At 58.2% G+C, this 19,843-nt stretch overlaps 1 protein-coding gene across 4 annotated transcripts; it reads right to left on the bottom strand.

Moving 5' to 3' along the window:
* Positions 1-888: 888 nt before the first annotated feature.
* On the bottom strand, positions 889-19,551 carry GTF3C5 (general transcription factor IIIC subunit 5). Of its 4 annotated transcripts, none has more exons than XM_043469961.1 (12): positions 19,136-19,550; positions 13,374-13,593; positions 11,548-11,746; positions 7,463-7,658; positions 6,557-6,661; positions 5,166-5,280; positions 4,898-4,957; positions 4,645-4,725; positions 4,354-4,475; positions 3,256-3,338; positions 2,296-2,438; positions 889-1,472 (listed from the first exon to the last, which is right to left on the bottom strand). In XM_043469961.1, exons 1-12 carry the CDS (start codon positions 19,289-19,291, stop codon positions 1,312-1,314), a joined length of 1,641 nt encoding a protein of 546 aa, XP_043325896.1. In that variant the 5' UTR covers positions 19,292-19,550; the 3' UTR covers positions 889-1,311. The 4 variants fall into 4 exon arrangements, with proteins under 4 accessions (XP_043325896.1, XP_043325897.1, XP_043325898.1 ...); XM_043469962.1 differs by having other exon boundaries at positions 4,354-4,451; XM_043469963.1 differs by lacking the exon at positions 4,898-4,957 and having other exon boundaries at positions 19,136-19,551.
* Positions 19,552-19,843: the final 292 nt, after the last annotated feature.

The following is a 19,843-nucleotide window of genomic DNA, read 5'->3' as shown; positions in this document are numbered from 1 at the left end:
AAATCAGGAGTAGATGCAACAGGTTTGGTAGAAGGTAAATGGGACTTTTTATACAACATGCAGTATTTTCGTGTATGTTTGTTCTTTCCCATAAACAAAACGCTTCTTTAAAGGGGGTGGTGGTGGTGGTGCAGGCATGTGGGCTTCTAAGCTGAGAATCACCGAATACCTGTCAGGACCTGGCAAGGCCACGCAGGCTGGCACCCGGTAGGCAGGCTCTGGGAACCGTGGGGCTGAGGTGCAGAGGCAGGGTGCTTGCCTGCCTCAGGCATGCCTTTCTCACCTCTGCACAGGAACTGAGGCGGTTTCCGGGTGGGGGGCCAGAACCCAGACCCTCTCCACTGAGGTCTGAGCTTAGCAGCATGGCTCAGGAGAGGTGGGACAAGTCCTAGCTGAGATCCGCCGGCCGGGACCGGCGGCCTGAGGGAAAGCCTTGCAGAGGTGAGGCATGGGCAGGCCTGGCCTGCCCTTTGGAACAGCTGCTTCTGGCCTTCGGGCTGAGGCGGCCTGATGGGCTCCCCTCTGGCAGGGGAAGCGTGTGGGGTGTGCGCCCCAGGAGCGTAGGTTCGGTCCCACCCAGGGACCTGCTTGCCCTCTGGTTTCCCACCAGGCAGTGTTGAGACGACTACGTCGTCCCCGGGAACCCCTCTGCAACACGTCCTTGTGGAACATGAAGGGGTGAACGCGTGGCTGGAGCGCCCTCCGAGGCGGCTCTCGCCTGGCCCACCCACCAAGGGGCGCCCGGCCTGTTCTCAGCTATCCCAGCATCACCAGCATCGGGTCACTGATGAGCAACTGAAGGGACAAATGACGTCCGGCTGGAGCCCAAGCCCCAAGGCCAGAGAAAACCCCTCTCGGATTCTGACACCCGCACGGAGACACCCAGACTCCTTGGGGAAACGTCTTTAATGAGGGCAGTTCCAGCTGGGCCTGCCCTTTGCCAGGTCACTCCAACAGATGGGGTCTAAACCTGAGGACAGTCTTTGCCACCGTGATCTGGACCAGGGTCCCCGCCCCGCCCTCACCTCCAGTCTGAGCTGCAGCCGCCCCCTCCCCAGCTGCACCATCCCCACCTCAGCTCCCGCTGGGCTCAGCCAGGGGCGGGGCTGGGCGCCGGGCTGGCGAGGTCGGGCGCAGGTACTCGGGGCCACGGGGCAGCCTGGGCGGGACCAGGGGCAGCGCACCCCGCTGCCCTCCTCAGACGGGCCGCCTAGGGCCGTGCTGGCTGCTGCAGGCAGCGCTGGGGTCCCTGCCGCGTCCCGGCCCCTTAGTGGGCCTGGGCGGGGGCCCGGCCGAGGGCCCAGGGCCGCGTTACACGTAGTCCAGGATCTCCGTCTCCATCTCGTTCTCGCTCCCGTCGGACGGCTTGAACTCCTCCTCCTCCTCCTCCTCGTCCTCCTCCTCGTCTTCCCCGGACTCGCCGGTCAGCTGCTCCTTCCCACTGTCCGCTTTGGTCGGGCTGGAGAAGAGGGCTGGGCCCAGAGAGCAGGGCGGGTGTGTCCCGACGCTGGCCCCGGGCGGCCCCGCCCCGGCGGTCCCTGGTCTCAGCCCCAGGGGGCCTATCTACAAATTCAGGGGCTGGGGCTCCAGCTCTGAAGCTGCTCCGGGAAGTACGGTGGCTTGTGGGCTCGGACTGGTCTAACCAGCACCTCAGAGCAACACTGATGCCCGGGGCATTAGGAACCTTCCCGGAGCAGCCCCGGGCAGCTCGGGAGTCCAGGGGACCCACAGGAGTGGGCCCAGGCTGGCTTTCCTCAACTGGGCGCTCAGAGGGGCCGGCGTCCTGGGGGAGGCTGAGTGGCCCGGCTCCTGTCAGCTCTGTGGGGGTCGGTGGTCTGGGACGCCCCCACCCCGAGCCTGGAAGGAGCCCCCGAGAGGGGTCCTTTCCCCTACTCTCCCCCAGCTCCGTCAGAGCCGCGGGCCAGCACAGGGCTCACTCCCTCCCCACGCCCAGGGGAGGGCGGGCAGCACACAGCGCCAGGGCCCCCGCCCCCCAGGAGAGACAGGAGCGGCCTGCCCACATGTGGCCACAGGACGCAGGGTGATGTCCAGGCGTGAAGTGGCGGCCCCGAGGGCAGCCCCAGCCCCACTCTTCTGGGCCCGGTTCCTGCCTGGACGCCCAGGGCTGAGCGCCTCAGGGGGCTGCCGGGGGTGGGGTGGGGTGCTGGCTCCTGGCTCCCACCCTCCTCAGGGCAGGAGGCTCCCACGGGGTAAGGTTTCCTGGGGAGCAGGTCCCTGAGGGACGCCTGCTCCAGCCCCGGGGAGGCCCACGCACGCGGGGCGAGCGGCTCTCACCAGGCCTCTTGGAGCGGATGGTCTGCCGGATCATGAGGGACATGGTGTCCCTCAGCTCGTCCGTGGTCTTGGGGAGGCACCAGCCGTCACGCTCGGTGCACGAGCTCTCTGCCCCGTCGTTGCGGTGAATGATTCTCTGCAGCCTGGGCGTCGGAGACAAGGGTCGGGGGGCTCTGCTCAAAGGTCCAGGGTGTGGGTCTCTGTTCAAAGTTCTTGCGGGGGGTGTCTCTGCTCAAAGGTATGGGGTAGGGGGTCTCTGCTCAAAGGTCCGAGGTGGGGGTCTGCTCAAAGGTCTGGGGTTGGGGGGGGGTCTCTGTTAAACATTCTGGGGGGGGGTTTCTGCTCAAAGGTCCAGGGTGTGGGTCTCTGCTCAAAGGTCTGGGGTGGGGGTCTGCTCAAAGGTCTGGGCTTGGGGGGGTGTCTCTGCTCACAGGTGCCAGTAAGCGGTTTCGACAGAGCTGGCGCTGTGCTCAGAAAAACAGCACTCGGAGCGGACAAGTGTGGTCACGGAGGGCGTCCTTGAAAGCCGCTCCGGACTCCAGCCTGGGGTAAGCTGCCCCTCCAGCCCAGCACCCCGCCCCCAGCTTTCTAAACATCACTGCGAACAGCTGGGTTAAACGAGTCCGGGGTTCTGTCAGCTCTGGGGACTGGGAATCATGTCAGGAACCCCCATGCGGGCCACGTAGGAGGAAGACAAAGACCCAGCCCAGTGCCACGCTCTGCGCCCAGGATGGCTGGCTGCTAGGGGCAGGGTGGCCCATGGGGCCCCCAGAAAGCCACTGCTGTGTGCTGCGCGAGCCCGGCCAGAGGAGGGTCGGCAGCACTCGCTCCCCCCGGCCATCCCGAGGGGTCACGGCGGATGTGAAAGGGAAGAGAGGCAGGACACCCTTCGGTCTCTGGGGTTTTCTGCTCTGCGCCTGAGCCCCCCGGCCCTCGCCTCAGTGCCCCGCAGGTACATACTCCTCCACGTTCAGGTCACAAAACTGGTAGAACATCTGTCGGTACGGCGGCAAGGCCCCCTCCTGGAAGATGTAGACCGAGTCCTGGAAAGGAGGGCCGAGACGAGCCGGGAAGGTCAGGGGAGCATCCCGGGGGAGGACGGCGCTGGAGACCCCACAGTGGGCGGCTCCCCGGGCCCTCTCCCAGGGCAGCGGCCTGTGCCAGCCACGAGACCTGGCAGGCTTGGCTCTCCTCTCTGGATTCAGGTGGGCGGACGGACCAGAGGCCGGGAGGACATGAGCTGTGACCCCCCAGCGTGGATGGGGTGGAAGCAGCCAGGACCCCAGGACCCTCGAGCCACCCCCAGGACCAACCAGGCGCGTCTGGTGGGGAGGCCCACTGGGGCTGGGCTCTGCCTCGGCGCCTCTGAAGGGAGGCCGCCTCACTTCTCCTATCTGGTCATCTTAGGAAGAGCTGCAGACCAGTTCCAGAGGTGGGGACTGCGGCCTAAAATGAGGCCCCCGAAGGCAGATGGCCGCTCGGGCGAGGATGCGGCCTCCCTCCCTGAGCAGAGAGGAGACGGGTGCTACGGCAGATAGCTGGCCCTAGCCCTCTGTGGCCAGACTCCTCCCTAGGCCTGCAGCAGCTCACGTCAGGCCTTGGGACGTCGCTGCGTCTGCTGGGTGGCTGTGCTAAGGAGGCCCGGGGCTGGGAGGGCAGCCCTCGTCCAGCCCACGGCTGGGTGCAGGTGGTCTGCTGTGGCTCTGGGCTCACAGCCCTCCGCCTCACCCTTCCCGGGGGGTCACAGGGGCCTCAGGGCCCAACTGAGAGGGCAGTGCATGCGGCTGCTGGTGTCTGAGGACCCTCCCTGAGATGGACGTGCCCCGGTGGTCAACACCCCCGCCCCTGGGGGCTTGCATCCTGAGTTGTGTTTGGAGGCTGTGCTGAGAGGTGGGAGTTGGGTGAAGGGACCGGAAGGACCATGCAGCCTCCGTCAGAGCCTCCCCGCATCACAGGCGAGGCTCAGCGTGGGCAGCAGAGCCCGGCCTGCCCAGGGGAGGGGCCGCCGCTCCACCCACCCCTCACTCTCGCCCAGACAGACAGCCTGCCAACACCCACCTTGAGCTTGTACTTGTTGGGACTCGACTTCTGTGCACTGGCCGACCCTGAGGGGCCCAGGCCTTGCTTCAGGTCATGCATGGTGACGAGCTGGCTGGCTGCGAGGGGACCACGGCAGGGGTCTGGAATACAGGGGGGTATTTCTCCTGCCCCCCGACCGCCCCCTCCCACTCTAGGGCGCGCTGGCCAGCAGGGCCCTAGAGTGACCCTTCGGGAGGCCCCTGCCCCTCCCGCAGTCTGGATGCCCCTCTTTCCCGGCGCCTGCTCTGCAAGGGAGCCCGAGGCCCTTACTGGTCTTTTTGACGGTGATGGGGAGGCTGTAGTTGTAGGTGCTGCGCTTGGCCTTGACGGGCATGTCGCTGGGGGCGTAACCTGCCGGAGAGGGCGGGCGCGTCAGGCTAGGGGGTGCAGAGCCCCTGGCAGCGCGGCCTGCACCACAGGTGCACCGGGGCTCCCGGGGCGGCTCCTGAGAGAGGGACAGCAGCCCCCGAGCTGGAGAGACAGGAGCCGCCGTGTCTCGGTGCTTGGTGTGCGGGGGACTCACCGCAGGCGGGGGATGGACACTGACCGGACGCCTGGCCTGCACGGCAGGAGCCACAAGTAACTGTGGAAGAACAGAAGGACCACTAGAGCGGCACCACGGGGCCAGGACGGGAGCTCGGGGCCTTGGCTGCGCTAGCCCGCCTCCAACAAGCCTGCCGAGGGCGGAAGGCACTTCTCTCCATGCGGACCTATTCTCATTACCCGAGAGAACGCTGCAAACGCAAAGCTAGGAAGGGAAAAGGAAAGCAAAGGTTTCAGTGACTGTTTACCGTATTTCATTCCACATCGGATTCGGAAGTCAAGCACTTGATAAATCTTGGCCTCTGGGCGTTTTCGGGGGTCAAATCCAAATCGAATCCACAGGCTTCTCCAGGGGCCTGTTATCTGGAGACAGAAAGGATGGGGGTGCGAGGTGAGGTTCCGGCCAATCCTCGGCTCCCCTGAGATGCAGGCCCGGGGGCTGCCCAGGTGGGGCTCTGCAGCCCTTGCCCCCCAAGTGCGCACATGTGGCTCTGTCACCTGGGATGGGTCACTTGACCCTTCCAAACCTTGGTCTTCCTGTCAGAGGGCATTTTTGGGAGGATTAAAGGAGTATTAAAGCTGAAGCTCCAATACTTTGGACGCCTGATGAGAAAAGCCGACTCACTGGAAAAGACCCTGATGCTGGGAAAGACTGAGGGCAGGAGGAGAAGGAGAAGACAGAGGGTGAGATGGTTGGATGGCATCACCGACTCAATGAACAGGAGTGTGAGCAAACTCGTGAAGGAGATGAAGGACAGGGAAGCCTGGCGTGCTGCGGTCTGTGGGGCTGCAAACAGTCGGACACGCCTGAGTGACTGAACAGCAACAACACAGGAGACGGAGGCCCTGGAGCCCTTGGCACAGTGCCTGGCACAGAGGAAGAGCTTGAGAACCGTCACAACCACGCTGACGGACGGAGGCTCTGGCCCCACAAGAGCTCTGATGGTGCTCTGTCCAGAGAGCCAAGGCTGAAAGGCAGCTTCGTGAGGCCGGGTCTAGGCCGAGGAGGGCCGAGCCCGTCTGGTGCCGCCCACCCCCGCGCCCCCCACCCCGCCTGCCATCACAGTCACACCGTTTGCCTGCCCCCCACCAGGGCCCCACGTTCAACCCCTGACCGGCAGGAGCGCCTCCTTGTAGCCCCTTGGGGAATCTCGACAACGACACCCCATCTCTGTGCCCTCTTGGACTCAGTCCAAGATACATCTGCTGTGCACTGAAGGCCACTCGACCTGGGAGAAAGGGTGAATGCAGGCGGCACTGTGGCCAGGGGCCCCAGGAGCTCTGCCACGTGCTGGCTGCAGGACACTGGCACGTCGAGCCCCCAGGCCAAGCCTACCATCCTCACCAGAGCAACGCCCCTGCTGCCGCGCCTGCAGAGAAGAAAGGAGGCTGTGCGCACAGCACTTACCCCAGCCCCTGGTCCTGGAAAGCTCTCAGCTCAAGGCCATTAAAAAACACACAATCCCTTTACTTGCAAGTTACGTGATCAGTCTTGAATCCCACAGTCACCCCAATGTGGCCGACGCGTGACCGGGGAGGCCAGGGAGGGCCTCTGCAGGGGCGGTAACGAGCCGCCCAGCGGGTGCCGGGATCAGGACGACCCTGGCAGGAACCCAGGAGGCGGCGGGCGGACCCTTACCATGTAATAGGCCACGAAGGGCAGCAAGATCTTGAGCTTGTCAGGGTGGACGCTGATGTTGGCCTTGAGGGCGTTGCGTGACCAGATGGGACGGATGTCAAACAGCTGGAGGGTCAAAGCCGAGGCTGAGAGGAGGGTAGGCAGCGTGCCCGCCGGCCCCAGGGCCCCCGCAGGGTCTGGCCCCAGAGGGGCAGCCGGCAGGGAGCCGCCTCCAAGAGCCGCTGTGCGCTGGCTCGTCCCTCCCTCGGAAGCGGCCTGTGCACCCAGCTTGTGTCCAGGGCAGCTGGGCCCGGGTGTCCTGGAAGGACCACGCGGGGCACCATCCCTGTCCTTTCGCAGCTCAAAGGGTAACAGGGGAGGCAGACGACCAAAGGTGTCAGAGCAGGGACTCGAGGGGGGCGGGCCAGGGCAGGAGTGGCCCCGAGCCACGAAGAGGCTGGGCTGCGTGCAGAGGACGGGGGGGTGGGGCTCGGAGAGTAGCCCTACGTCCCCTGACCCAGTGACTTGGGCCAGGCGGAAGGCTGCCTCCTCCCGGGGCCGCCCGGCCAGCCGACTCTAATGGGGAGGAAGGGCCAGGTTTGGCACGCAGCAGGTGCCCCAGCTGATGTGCCCGGGCCAATGACTGGAGGAAGGAAGTTTCTAGGACCCCGGAGCTCCAGGCTGCAGTCACGCCTGGACCACGCTGACCCCCAGAGGACCTCGGAGGAGGCTGAAGAACACTTTCAGCCTTGGGAAGGCAGGGCGTACACGGGCAGAGCTTTAGACGTGGCATCTGGAGGTAACGGTTCCCGCGAGTTAATAAGCAAGTCTGAGACCAGCATGGGGCCCCACGGGTAAACGGGGCAGCCGATGGGGCCCGCAGGTAAATGGGCGGCCGGGGCGGGGTGGGGGGGGGCGCGGGCGCACCTTCCTCAGCTCCTCCTCCACTCTGTGGTCCACGGGGTTGGTGCAGACCTTCTTCCACGTCTGGACCGCGGCCTCCATCGGCCGCTCGGGCACCTCGTCCCCCTCAAAGTTGACAAAGATGGCGTTGTGGGGGCGCCGGGCCCTGCTCAGGCCGATCAGGTTCTCACCCGAGATGGCGGGATTGTTGTAGCCTTCCCTAGGGGCAGAGAGAGGGGTGAGGGCAGGAGCGCCAGGTGTGGGCCCGGCTGGACACTGGTGGCCCACGTCTGGGTGCTTCCACTGGAACCTGGGCAAGGGGAGGACCTCGGTGCCGGCTGGGGGAGAAGGGGCAGCGAGTCTGAGAGCTCGGGGAGGCTCTGAAGCTGGGCCTCAAGCCCCAGAGGCTGGTGACCTCACACCCGCATCGAGTTGTCACGGCACCGTCCAGCCAGCGAGAAGCTGGGAGCAGCCCAGCGTCCGTCGGGCAGGGAGCGGGGAATCAGCGGAGGTGTGGCCACACAGGAACCACAGAGCCTCTGTCAGCTGGGCTTACTGACGTCCCAGCTTGCTCATCTAACCCTCGAAACGGTCCTTCCGTCTTCCCATAACGAAGGACCCAACTTCCACAAGTCCCTGAGGCCACGGGGGTTGGAGACCCGCTTGGGCCAGAGTTCAAGGAGACAGAGCTTGGATTCCAGCCCCGGGAGGCTGGGCAGGGAGATGCGGGGGTGGGTGGCGGTGGCACCGACCGCTGTCCGGCCGCCTGCAATGGAGCCCGAGTCCCTGACTTGGAAGCATCTCAACGATACTGCAGTGAAGGGAAGACGGATACTGCCGAACAGTCTCGTCACAGAGCACAGAGGCTAACAGGACTCTCCTTCCACTGCGGGGACACAGGTTCCCTCTCTGCTTGGGAACTCAGATCCTGCAAACCATGTGGTGTGGCCAAGAATAAAACAAGTGTTTAAAAAGGGCTCCGTTTCTACAGCAGAAAACAGTGCAGTACTGTAAGGCGATTATCCTTCAACTGGAAACAAGCAAATTAAAAAAGAAAAACGCACTCTGTTGCCAGCAACTGTGCTGGGCCTGCCTTTATGAGCACGGAACACACAGGGCCAACACCTCCCAGGAGGCTCCAAGCGCCTTCCTCTGTGGTGGGAGTCGGAGCGTACGGCCTCGCTGAAGCAGGGGAGCAGCCCCAGGGACCCCCAGATGCCCACCATCATCTCCCACAACTGCCATCACATGGCCACTTCCACACCATCCAGGCCCCACCCCAACCCACTGAATCATTTTGAAGTACTTTTTAAAGTGCATCCTGGATGTCACACAGGGGATTATTCCCTTTTAAATCTCTTTCCATTTCACCTTAGTTTTCCATGAGTACACATCATCTGCATATTTACAAAGAACAACAAAGTGACTTTTCACATTGGGAAATAGAATTACAAAGATGGGATCAAACCTGTGCCTTTTTTCAAAAGCGTGACTCCATCTGAAACCCCCAGAATGTTGTCCAGTTTTCAAAGACACCTCCCTGAAGCCCCAGACACCTGAGTAGGAAAACCCCTGGTGGCCCCCCTGGGCCAGGCGGCAGCTGCAAGGAGAACCCCCCCCGCCTGGCTGTCTCCCCCCACCTCAACTGCCTCAAGGAGGAGGGACCCCGTCAGGAGTTCACGGGTCATCTAGGAAGGTGAACCTCCCTGGACCAGGGCAGGCCAGTGAGGCGGACGCCAGGCCTCCTCAGCCAGTCCTCGGTACCCAGGAAGGTCAGCAGAGCAGAAAAATCGACAGCAGCCCTGGGAGAAAAGGCAGACTCTTTCCATGTGCCAGAAAATCGATAAAACACACAGGAGAAAAACAGGGCCCGTGGGTCCCAGGGCAGCTGGCTTTCCACCCTAGTCCCCCTTCCAGAGGCGGGGGGACGGCTGTCTGCTGGCCCCAGGGGACAGAGAAGTGACTCCAATGCCACCAGCCAGCGGGGCGGGATAATGGACTCAACAGGCCTGAGACGCGACCCTTGCCTGGCTCTCGAGTCACCTTGGAGACAACGGGGCAGCAGAGAGGCCTGGGCTGGGATGACGCTGAGGACACTGTTACGCTCGCGCGTTCTGCGGACGGTGCTGTGGCCACCTTAGTCCTTCCCGTCAGAGACGCATACCGACTTGGTTCTGGGGGACGCGCTGTGAGGCCAGGGTGGCGGAGGGGGAGAGGAAGCCAGCAGCAGAAGGCTGCTAACGGCTGAAGCTGGTGACGTGGGTTGGGGGCCCAGACACCGCCCCTCTCCTTTTGGAACTCCACAGAATGCATTTTTTAAAGGAAGAGAACCATTCCTCTTTCTCTTCAGGGCAGAATCTAAGCTCCTCCGTGGGGTCTGCGGGACCCTCAGCAACCAGTCTCTCGGCTTCAGGGACGACGCCCCCAGACCAGTCCTCTGCAGCGGCCAGCAGCAGCACCCGGGTCTGGCACGCCCTCCCTCCCCGGATCTTCACCTGCCCGGCTGTGGCTGCTTCAAAGGTCACGGCCCCCAGGAGTGCTCCCTATGCCCCACGCATGGTCCACAACAGCCCACTCCCCACCTGTCCCCTTTAAGACACACGCCTGCCCACTGGTCCCCGCCGCCCACTCATTAACCCCACGTGGCCTGCCGGCTCCCCAGCTGGGCCGCTACAGAGCCGCCTGTCGTGTTCCCTCCGACTCTGGCTCCACGGGGAGGCCTGGGCCCCGCCAGGCGGGCAGTGCTCGTTGCTGGAAATCCTTGATGAGGGAGAAGGTGCTCGTCCGCCCGCCCCTCCAGAGATGACTGCCTGGCCCCACCTTCCCGGTTCTCCCAGGCTTCTGTTCTCAAACTCAGTTTGTTTTTATAGCATGCAGTCTGCTCTGGCGCGGTTCTCTGGACACGAGCCACCTCGGCCCACGGAGCCGGCTCTGGTCAAGGCAGCGTGGTCTTCCCTGGCACAGACAGGCCGTCATTTAATTAACTACATGGCCCCTATTCATGGACTGGTCGCCACCCACTTATCCACTGTGGCCCCACCTTCCCGGTTCTCCCAGGCTTCTGTTCTCAAACTCAGTTTGTTTTTATAGCATGCAGTCTGCTCTGGCGCGGTTCTCTGGACACGAGCCACCTCGGCCCACGGAGCCGGCTCTGGTCAAGGCAGCGTGGTCTTCCCTGGCACAGACAGGCCGTCATTTAATTAACTACATGGCCCCTATTCATGGACTGGTCGCCACCCACTTATCCACTGTCTCACACTCTGCCGGCACTCACTGTTCTGAGTATTCCCAAGAGCTTCGGTCATGCAGCTCTCTAACGATGCAGAGACGCGGGGACTATTACCATTGCTATCAGGCGGAGAGGCGGGAGCAGGAGGTTGGGGCTCTTGTGGGATCACAGGCCCAGGACCTGAACACAGGCCCCGCCAGCCCGGGCTCTCCCACCACACCAGGTTCTCCCAGCTTCCTGCCCACAGCCAGCCAGGAACGCTCTCATCAGTGTATTATCTTAGAGCACCGAGGTGGGAATCACTATGGGATAAGTTCCTACAGGAGGAACCACTTGGTTGACTGGAAAGAACATTTAACACCACAGCAGGGGAATTCCCTGGTGGTCCAGTGGTTAGGACTACGTGCTTCTACTACAGGGAACACGGGTTCGATCCCTGGTCAGGGAACTAAGATCCCCTAAGCCTCTGGTATGGCCAAATTAAAACATAACTGTAATAAATTCTGCCAGATCGCTCTCCAAAACAGTCAACCAACCTCGTTCTTGGTGCTCCCAGGTAGGAGGGGTCTGTCTCTCCCTACTTCCAGGTACACACCTTTGGCGATGGGCCCTCAAGTCCTGGGGCGACATCTTGACTGACATTCCATGGTGTGGGGACAGCCCTAAGCAAGGACTCTGGGTGAGACGCAGGGACCAGGGCCGGTTCCTGACTCCCCTGGTAACCAGCTGCTCTGCTGTTAGAGGCACTGGGGCCATGGGCCTGAGCAAAGCCAGCTGCCCTGGCCCCTGGGCCCGTGAGCGGCAGCGTCCAGCCCTCTGAGCACGGGGCCCTGGCCCTGAATCCCGATGCCACGCAGCGGCGACCAAGGGCGGCACTCACCGGTGCTGCGTCTCTGGGCGGTAGTAGTAGTCCACCGGCGTGTCCAGCCTGGAGAAGATGGGCGGGGGGATGTAGAGCGGCAGGTCCTGGTGGAAGAAGCTCTCCTTCTGGGGCTTGAGCATGAGCACCTTGTCGTACATGGACACCTGCCTGCCGTCCGCCTCTGTGTGCACTGCCAGGTACTGGAAGTCGGACATTCCTGGGGAGGGAGCAGATGGATGGCGGACGCCCTTTAACACCGCCCAGGCCCTGGCAGCTGCCACACAAGGCCCACGTCTGCTTGGGGGCGGTGAGGGGGCCTTACGGGAGAGGCTGCTGGGCAAGAGTGGCAGGAGCTGAAACCACCCCCGCCTTGAATCGCTTCTGGGAGCTCGGCCCCGGGTGCTCCGAGTCACCTGGAGAGATGTTATTTGGGGGGCGGGGGGTTACATGACCCTGAGGATGGAGTCCAGGTTGGGAATGCGCATGCCGCACCGTGCAGCGCTGAGACGCCGCACCTCTCGCTAGCCCCAGGTGAGGCTGATGCTGCCGGTCCGGGACACACACTGAGCAGGAACTGCGGGCTCAGTTAGAGACGAAAAATGCATCATGGGGAGAGCCCCGTCCCGGGAAGGACAGCCCTTTCTGGTGAAGACACATTCCACCAGCGATGGACATTCAAAACGCCCAACATGTAGGGGTCCCAAGACCTGCGTTAGTCTTTGTACACTTTCTATTCTTCGTTTTCAGTCTTTTGTTTCCTTCAGTTTCTGTCTTAGAACTGCAGTTGCTACTATAGACGCGCTCCAGACGTTAGTTATTTGCCAAGTGCTTCCCGTGCACATGAATCAGCTCTCTACACAGCATCATCTCCCGAATCCCCATGGGGGCCTAAGGGACTCAGAGCCCCCACTGTCAGACAAGCAGACCCAGGGAGGCTCAGGCAGGCATGACTCTCTTCCTTACTCCATGCCGCACCCCTGTGAGGACCCCACGGGAGACATCTAGTTGGCTAAGAGGTCAAAGGACATGAGGTCCTTGGAGAAGGAACTGGCAACCCACTCCAGTACTCTTGCCTGAAAAATCCCATGGACGGAGGAGCCTGATAGGCTACAGTCCATGGGGTCGCAAAGAGTCAGACATGACTGAGCGACTTCTCTCTCTAAATGACCATTTGGGGGGAAAGTACCAGCTCTCATTTTTGTTCAGCTAGACTCTCATAATAATATTTACAATATAACTATGCTGTATACCCATGTGTTTTATTTCTTCCACTCAGTCCTCATGAAATCCCTAGGCAGTGAATAACATTATCCCCTTTTTTTACAAGAGGATACTGTCCATCAGATATTGGAGTCTGTCTCTAAGGATCCAAGTGTGACAAGAGGCTGTGCATATGGAAATATATAAGAGGGTTAGAAGGCAAAAGTACTCTACAAGAAAAAAAAAAAAAAAAAAAAGGACATGAGGTCCTGAGGGGTTGAGGTGATCTGGAAAGGATTCAGACAGCAGACAAGACCAGCAGCGGTCAAGGGTCTCCAAATACGAGGGAGGGGATGGGGTTGAAAATTGGAGGCCTGTGGACCTTTCCCTTTGGCCCCACAAAATGGTTTTAAACATGAGATTTCTCAGAGAACTCCAGCGGCCAAGAGCCCAGGGTCCATAGGGAGCTGCTGGCTGGAGTGAAGGCAGCCTGCCTTCTGGACGGGGCCCATGCTCTGCCCCCACCCTCACGCCTGGGCACAGCCTGGCCCCCTTCACGGGCAGATGATCCACGCAGCCCCCGCAGGCAAGAGGGACACAGGCCCGGAAATAACCCAGGCAGGAAGAATGCATCTCGCAGTTACCTTGAAATTTGAAGACAGTGGAGACGACTCCAAGGCTCTCTATGTCGTACGTGACCCGGGGGCGAGCCTCAGGCCCCAGCACCCCGCTCTGTCGCCTGGTCTTCCGCTTGATCCGGAGCAGCAGGCTGTTGGTGCTGAAGCGGTTGGCACACACGGGGTGGCAGTAGGGGTCCTTCGGCCGGAAGTAAAGCTCCAGCCTCTTGGTGGCATCTGCATAGATCTGCGGTGAGGCCAAAGGAGACGGTGACGTGGAGGCTGGCTGAGCGGGCAGCTCCTCCCTCAGTGAAGGCCCGATGGGGACCCTGGAGGCTTCTTCTGTTTTGTGTTCTGGGCTCTTAGTTCCCAAAAGACTCATCTTCCAAACCCAAGGATCTCAGCTTTTATCTGGTGGAGAACATGAGGACAGCCTCCTCCTTTCTAAGGCTTCCCTGGTGGCTCAGATGGTAAAGAGTGTGCCTGCAAGGTGCGAGACCAGGGTTCCTTCCTGAGTGGGGAAGACCCCCTAGAGAAGGGCATGGCTACCCACTCCAGTAATCTTGTCTGGATCATCCCACGGACAGAGAAGTCTGGTGGGCTACCGTCCATGGGGTCGCACAGAGTTGGACACGACTGTGTGACTAACACCTTCTTTCTTCTAAAAGGTTGTAAAGCGGCAAAGTTGGAGACAATAACTGCCAGTTAAGCAAAGCCTGGTCAGTGCAAGGAACCGCCATTCTTCCGGCAGCACTTCATGGAGGTGTTACCCCTGCGTCTGCCATGGAGAGTCTGGGTGGGAACTGCATGACTTGTCGAGGGTTAGGAACTACTCACCCCAAAAGATCCGAGTGTTCAGCCTCATTTACAAATGCTTCCAGGTCCAAAGGAGACGAAATCAGTAACAAGCACTTTGGCCCTGACTCATGTGACTTCTCCTTTCCAGGCCTTGGTTCCTTCTCCTTAAAATGGTAATAGGAGTATCTACTCCTCAGATTCTTACGATGACTAAATGAACATATATGTCAGGTGCTTAGCCTGACACCTAAACCATGGTAAACACTCTACCCGTGTCATCCATACAGGAATGCCTGTCCCACACGGGCTAAGAGGGAACAGTAAGTGTCAGCTGCGTGCATGTGAAAGCACCAACAACGTCCCCTAGACCAAGGCCACCTACCTGCTGGTGTCCAACACCCAGGACACAGCCTGGCCCTCAGCAGGTGTTCAGGAAGCGTCTAGGGAAAGGAGGTTAAAAAAAGCCCCTATCATCAGGGAATAGGTCTATTAGACTGCTGTGCCAGGAATGACCCTAGATGTGGGCCTGGCACAGAGTGGGTGCACAAGAAACAGGAATGGAATGAATGAGTGACCAGTCTCTTCCCCAAAGGGCTCACCCTGTACCTCGGTACAAACATCCCTGGGGTTAGCAGGAGTAAGGATCCTGTCAAAGCCACAGTAAAGCCAGTAAGGGTAAAAGAACAAGATGTGACTGACTGGGCCTCTACGAGCCTCCTGTGCTAATGACACGTTCAGGCTTTTCAATATTCATAAAGGATAAGGAAGCAGAATTAATAAGAGTTCAGACTTCAGAGGGAGGCATGCATGTGTTTAAATTCCCACTGTACTATGTAGGGGCTTGTTTGACCCAACTTTTCTTCCTGTGTCTTTACCTAAAAAATGGGAATAATAATGGTACCTAACTCACAGAACTGTGTTTGAGTGTCTCCTGAGGAGGTCTGGGTCAGCAGTGGCCTGCCGCAGGGGCAGGGGCTCTGGGTGCAGCAGATCTGGGTGTGGCATAAGCCCTCTTGGAGGAGGTCGCCATTAACCCCACCATAGAGCTGCCAGAACTTACATGGTCTGGGAAACAGACTCTTGGAGGGCACAAACAGAAACTTGTGTGCACCAGGACCCAGGAGAAAGGAGCAGTGACCCCAAAAGAGACTGACCCAGACTTGCCCGGGAGTGTCCAGGAGTCTCTGGCGGAGGCGTGGGTCGGCGGTGGCCTGCTGCAGGGTTGGGGGCACTGAATGTAGCAGTGTGTGCACAAGACCTTTTGAAGGAGGTCTCCATTATCTTCATTACTTCCACCATAGTTTGGCCCCAGGTAAATAAATAACAGGGAGGAAATACAACTGCACCCATCAATGGAAAATTGGACTAAAGATTTACTGAGCATGGCCCTGCCCATCAGAATAAGAGCCAGTTTCCCCCTCAGTCAGTCTCTCCCATCAGGAAGCTTCCATAAGCCTCAACCTTCTCCATCAGAGGGCAGACAGACTGAAAACCACAATCACAGAAAACTAACCAATCTGATGACATGGACCACAGCCTTGTCTGACTCAATGAAACTATGACTCATGCTGTGGAGGCCATCCAAGACGGACAGGTCATGGAGGAGAATTCTGACAAAATGTGATCCACTGGAGAAGGGAATGGCAAACCACTTCAGTATTCTTGTCTTGAGAACCCCATGAACAGTTCAGTTCAGTTGCTCAGTCGTGTCCGACTCTTTGGGATCCCATGGACCACAGCACGCCAGGCCTCCCTGTCCATCACCAACTCCCAGAGTTTACCCAAACTCATGTCCATTGAGTCGGTGATGCCATCCAACCATCTCATCCTCTGTTGCCCCCTTCTCCTCCGCCTTCAATCTTTCCCAGCATCAGGGTCTTTTCAAAGACCCTCTTCGCATCAGGTGGCCAAAGTATTGGAGTTTCAGCTTCAGCATCAGTCCTTCCAATGAACACCTAGGACCAATCTCCTTTAGGATGGACTGGTTAGATCTCCTTGCAGTCCAAGGGACTCTCAAGAGTCTTCTCCAACACCGCAATATGAACAGTATGAAAAGGCAAAAAGATAGGACACTGAAAGATAAATTCCACAGGTCGGTAGGTGCCCAATATGCTACTGGAGATCAGTGGAGAAATAACTTCAGAAAGAATGAAGAGACAGAGCCAAAGCAAAAACAACACCCAGTTGTGGATGTGACTGGTGATGGAAGTAAAGTCCGAAGCTGTAAAGAGGAATATTGCTTAGGAACCTGGAATGTTGGTCCATGAATCAAGGCAAATTGGAAGTGGTCAAACAGGAGATGGTAAGAGTGAACGTCAACATTTTAGGAATCAGAGAACTAAAATGGACTGGAATGAATGAGTTTAATTCAGATGACCATTATATCTACTACTGTGGGCAGGAATCCCTTAGAAGAAATGGAGTAGCCCTCAGAGTCCACAAAGAGTCCAGAATGAAGTACTTGGTGCAATCTCAGAAACGACAGAATGAGCTCTGTTCCTTTCCAGGGCAAACCATCCAAGTCAAAAGATACCTGGAGTAACAGGCAAATTTGGCCTTGGAATACAGAATGAAGCAGGGATAAGGCTAATAGAGTTTTGCCAAGAGAACGCACTGGTCATAGCAAACACCCTCTTCAAACAACACAAGAGAAGACTCTACACTTGGACATCACCAGATGGTCAACACCGAAATCGATTGATTATATTCTTTGTAGCCAAAGATGGAGAAGCTCTATACAGTCAGCAAAAACAAGACCAGAAGCTGACTGTAGCTCAGATCATGAACTCCTTATTGCCGAATTCAGACTTAAAATGAAGAAACTAGGGAAAACCACTAGACCATTCAGGTATGACCTAAATCAAATCCCTTACAATTATACAGTGGAAGTGAAAAGCAGATTCAAAGGATCAGATCTGATAGAGTGCCTGAAGAATTATGGACAGAGGTTCGTGACACTGTACAGGAGACAGGGATCAAGACCATCCCCATGGAAAAGAAATGCAAAAAAGCAAAGTGGCTGTCTGAGAAGGCCTTACAAACAGCTGTGAAAAGTAGAGAAGTGAAAAGCAAAGGAGAAAAGGAAAGATATACCCATTTGAATGCAGAGTTCCAAAGAATAGCAAGGAGAGATAAGAAACCCTTCCTCAGCAATCAGTGCAAAGAAATACAGGAAAACAATAGAATGGGAAAGACTAGAGATCTCTTCAAGAAAATTAAAGATACCAAGGGAACATTTCATGCAAAGACGGGCACAATAAAAGACAGAAATGGTATGGACCTAACAGAAGCAGAAGATATTAAGAAGAGGTGGCAAGAATACACAGAAGAACTATACAAAAAAGATCTTCACGACCCAGATAATCATGATGGTGTGATCACTCACCTAGAGCCAGACATCCTGGAGTGGGAAGTCAAGTGGGCCTTAGGAAGCATCACTAGGAACAAAGCTAGTGAAGGTGATGAAATTCCAGTTGAGCTATTTCAAATCCTAAAAGATGATGCTATGAAAGTGCTGCACTCAATATGCCAGCAAATTTGGAAAACTCAGCAGTGGCTACAGGACTGGAAAAGGTCAGTTTTCATTTCAATCCCTAAGAAAGGCAATGCCAAAGAATGCTCAAACTACCACACAATTGCACTCATCTCACAGGCTAGTAAAGTAATGCTCAAAATTCTCCAAGCCAAGCTTCAACAGTACATGAACCGTGAACTTCCAGATGTTCAAGCTGGTTTTAGAAAAGGCAGAGGAACCAGAGATCAAATTGCCACCATTCAGTGGATCATCGAAAAAGCAAGAGAGTTCCAGAAAAACATCTACTTCTGCTTTATTGACTATGCCAAAGTGTTTGACTGTGTGGTTCACAAGGAGTCGGACACAACTGAGCAACTGAACTGAACTGTGAGTTCATCACTAGATGGCTGTGAAGATTCAATCATGCATTCAAACAATATTTTGGAAGCAGGCACAATTAGGGATGTTCAGATTACAAGAATGATCAAGAGAGACCAGGACCCACAAGAGCTGATCATCTCAGAACCAAGGGTCCAAGACAGACAACAAAGACTCTAAAACACAACTTCAGATTGGAATTAGTAGTTGAACTGCTAGCAGCCACTTTAGTAAGGGCAGTCAAGGAAGGACTCTCTAAAATAGAGACACTTCAAGACCTGGTGCATTAAGTCACTGACATACTGCTTTGCACAAGGTAAAGAATTCATCCCAGCTCCACTGTTTCCTGGGGGAACTTGAACAAGCTGTATTTCAGTTTTCCTGTAAAATCTGGACAACCACACTCCTCAATGGCAGGGTTCTGATGCGATGCGAATGTAGGTAAAGAACCTAGAAATATAGCTGGTGCAGAATAAATTTGCAGGAGACCAGGGTTCGATCCCTGAGTTGGGAAGTTCTCTGGAGAGGGGAATGGCAATTCACTCCAGTATTCTTGCCTGGAGAATTCCATGGACAGAAGAGAAACCTGGCGGGCTACAGTCCGCGGGGTCGCAAAGAGTCGGACATGACTGAGGGACTAACACACATACATTACTACTCTTTAACTCTAATAACATAATCCTTCCTCCCCTTCTCATGTAGGTCTGTTGTTGTGTCGCTTGGTCGGTCCGACTCTTTGCGACCTCCATGGACTGCAGCCCTCCGAGCTCCTCTGGTCCATGGGACTTTCCAGGCACGAACACTGGAGTGGGTTGCCATTTCCTCTCCAGGATCTTCGAACGGCGCGTCTCCTGCACTGCAGGCGGATTCTTTGCCACTGGGCCACCAGGGAAGCCCCTGTTCCCTCAGATCCTAGAGGAAATCAGTCTACGCCCGGCAGCCCCAAAAGCAGACCCCCGCCCCCAGAACCGGTTCTGGCCGCTCCAGAACCGACTGGAGCTCCGTTGCCAAGGCAACCTCAGATCCCTCCCGGGGTGGTCTTGCCCTTCAGCCGCAGTCCCGCGACTCGGCGCTCCCCTGGGGACTCCCCGCTCCTCACCCGGGAGACGCCTTCCTCGCCGCCCAGGGTCCGCAGCATCTTAGACACGTCGCGCACCACGCCCGGGTACTCCACACACACCATGCGCCTCTCGCGCCGCAGCTCCACTGGGATGGCGGCGCCCGGCCGAGCGTCTGCCGCCGCCGCCGCCGCCATCCCTGCCAGTCCAGTCAGGCCCACCGGGGGGCGGGGGTATGGAGGGGGAACGTCCCCTCCACACGCTCCTGGAAGCCTCGTCTCAATGGTTCCGCGAAGGAATCGTTCCGGGGTCCCCTCCCCACTCGCTTGTAGTCTATATCCCTGACTTCCGTGAGGCTCGAAGGCTTCGAGGAGGACACCGCTGAGGAGAAGGCCCGAGCCTCGGCGGCAAACGACCGCGCGGAACCCCACGTCTGTGTGTAAGATAATAAGATGAAGCACCCGAGGGGCGGGGTAGAGGCCAATTTCATCAACCAACCCGCGAGGGACCCGGAGGACGTGTAAGATACGCCCAGTGAGACTTTAACCAATGAGAACCCGAGGGGCCCGCAGTCTTTTAGCCAATGAGGAGTCGAGAGGAAGCCGGGTTCCGGCCCCCTCCTTCCGGTTTCCTTTCCGCTAATAACAAACCAGTCGTAGGCGGTGCCCCGCCCCTTCCTCGAATTCCTCCCACTGACAGCTCGAGGGCGGGTTCGAGGCGGACTTCCGGTGTGTTGTCTTTGGCGGGTA

This window comes from Cervus canadensis, chromosome 5 (assembly GCF_019320065.1).
Source record: "Cervus canadensis isolate Bull #8, Minnesota chromosome 5, ASM1932006v1, whole genome shotgun sequence".
In the NCBI taxonomy this organism is placed as follows: Eukaryota; Metazoa; Chordata; class Mammalia; order Artiodactyla; family Cervidae; genus Cervus; species Cervus canadensis.
This window is presented reverse-complemented; position numbering and strand designations above follow the sequence as displayed.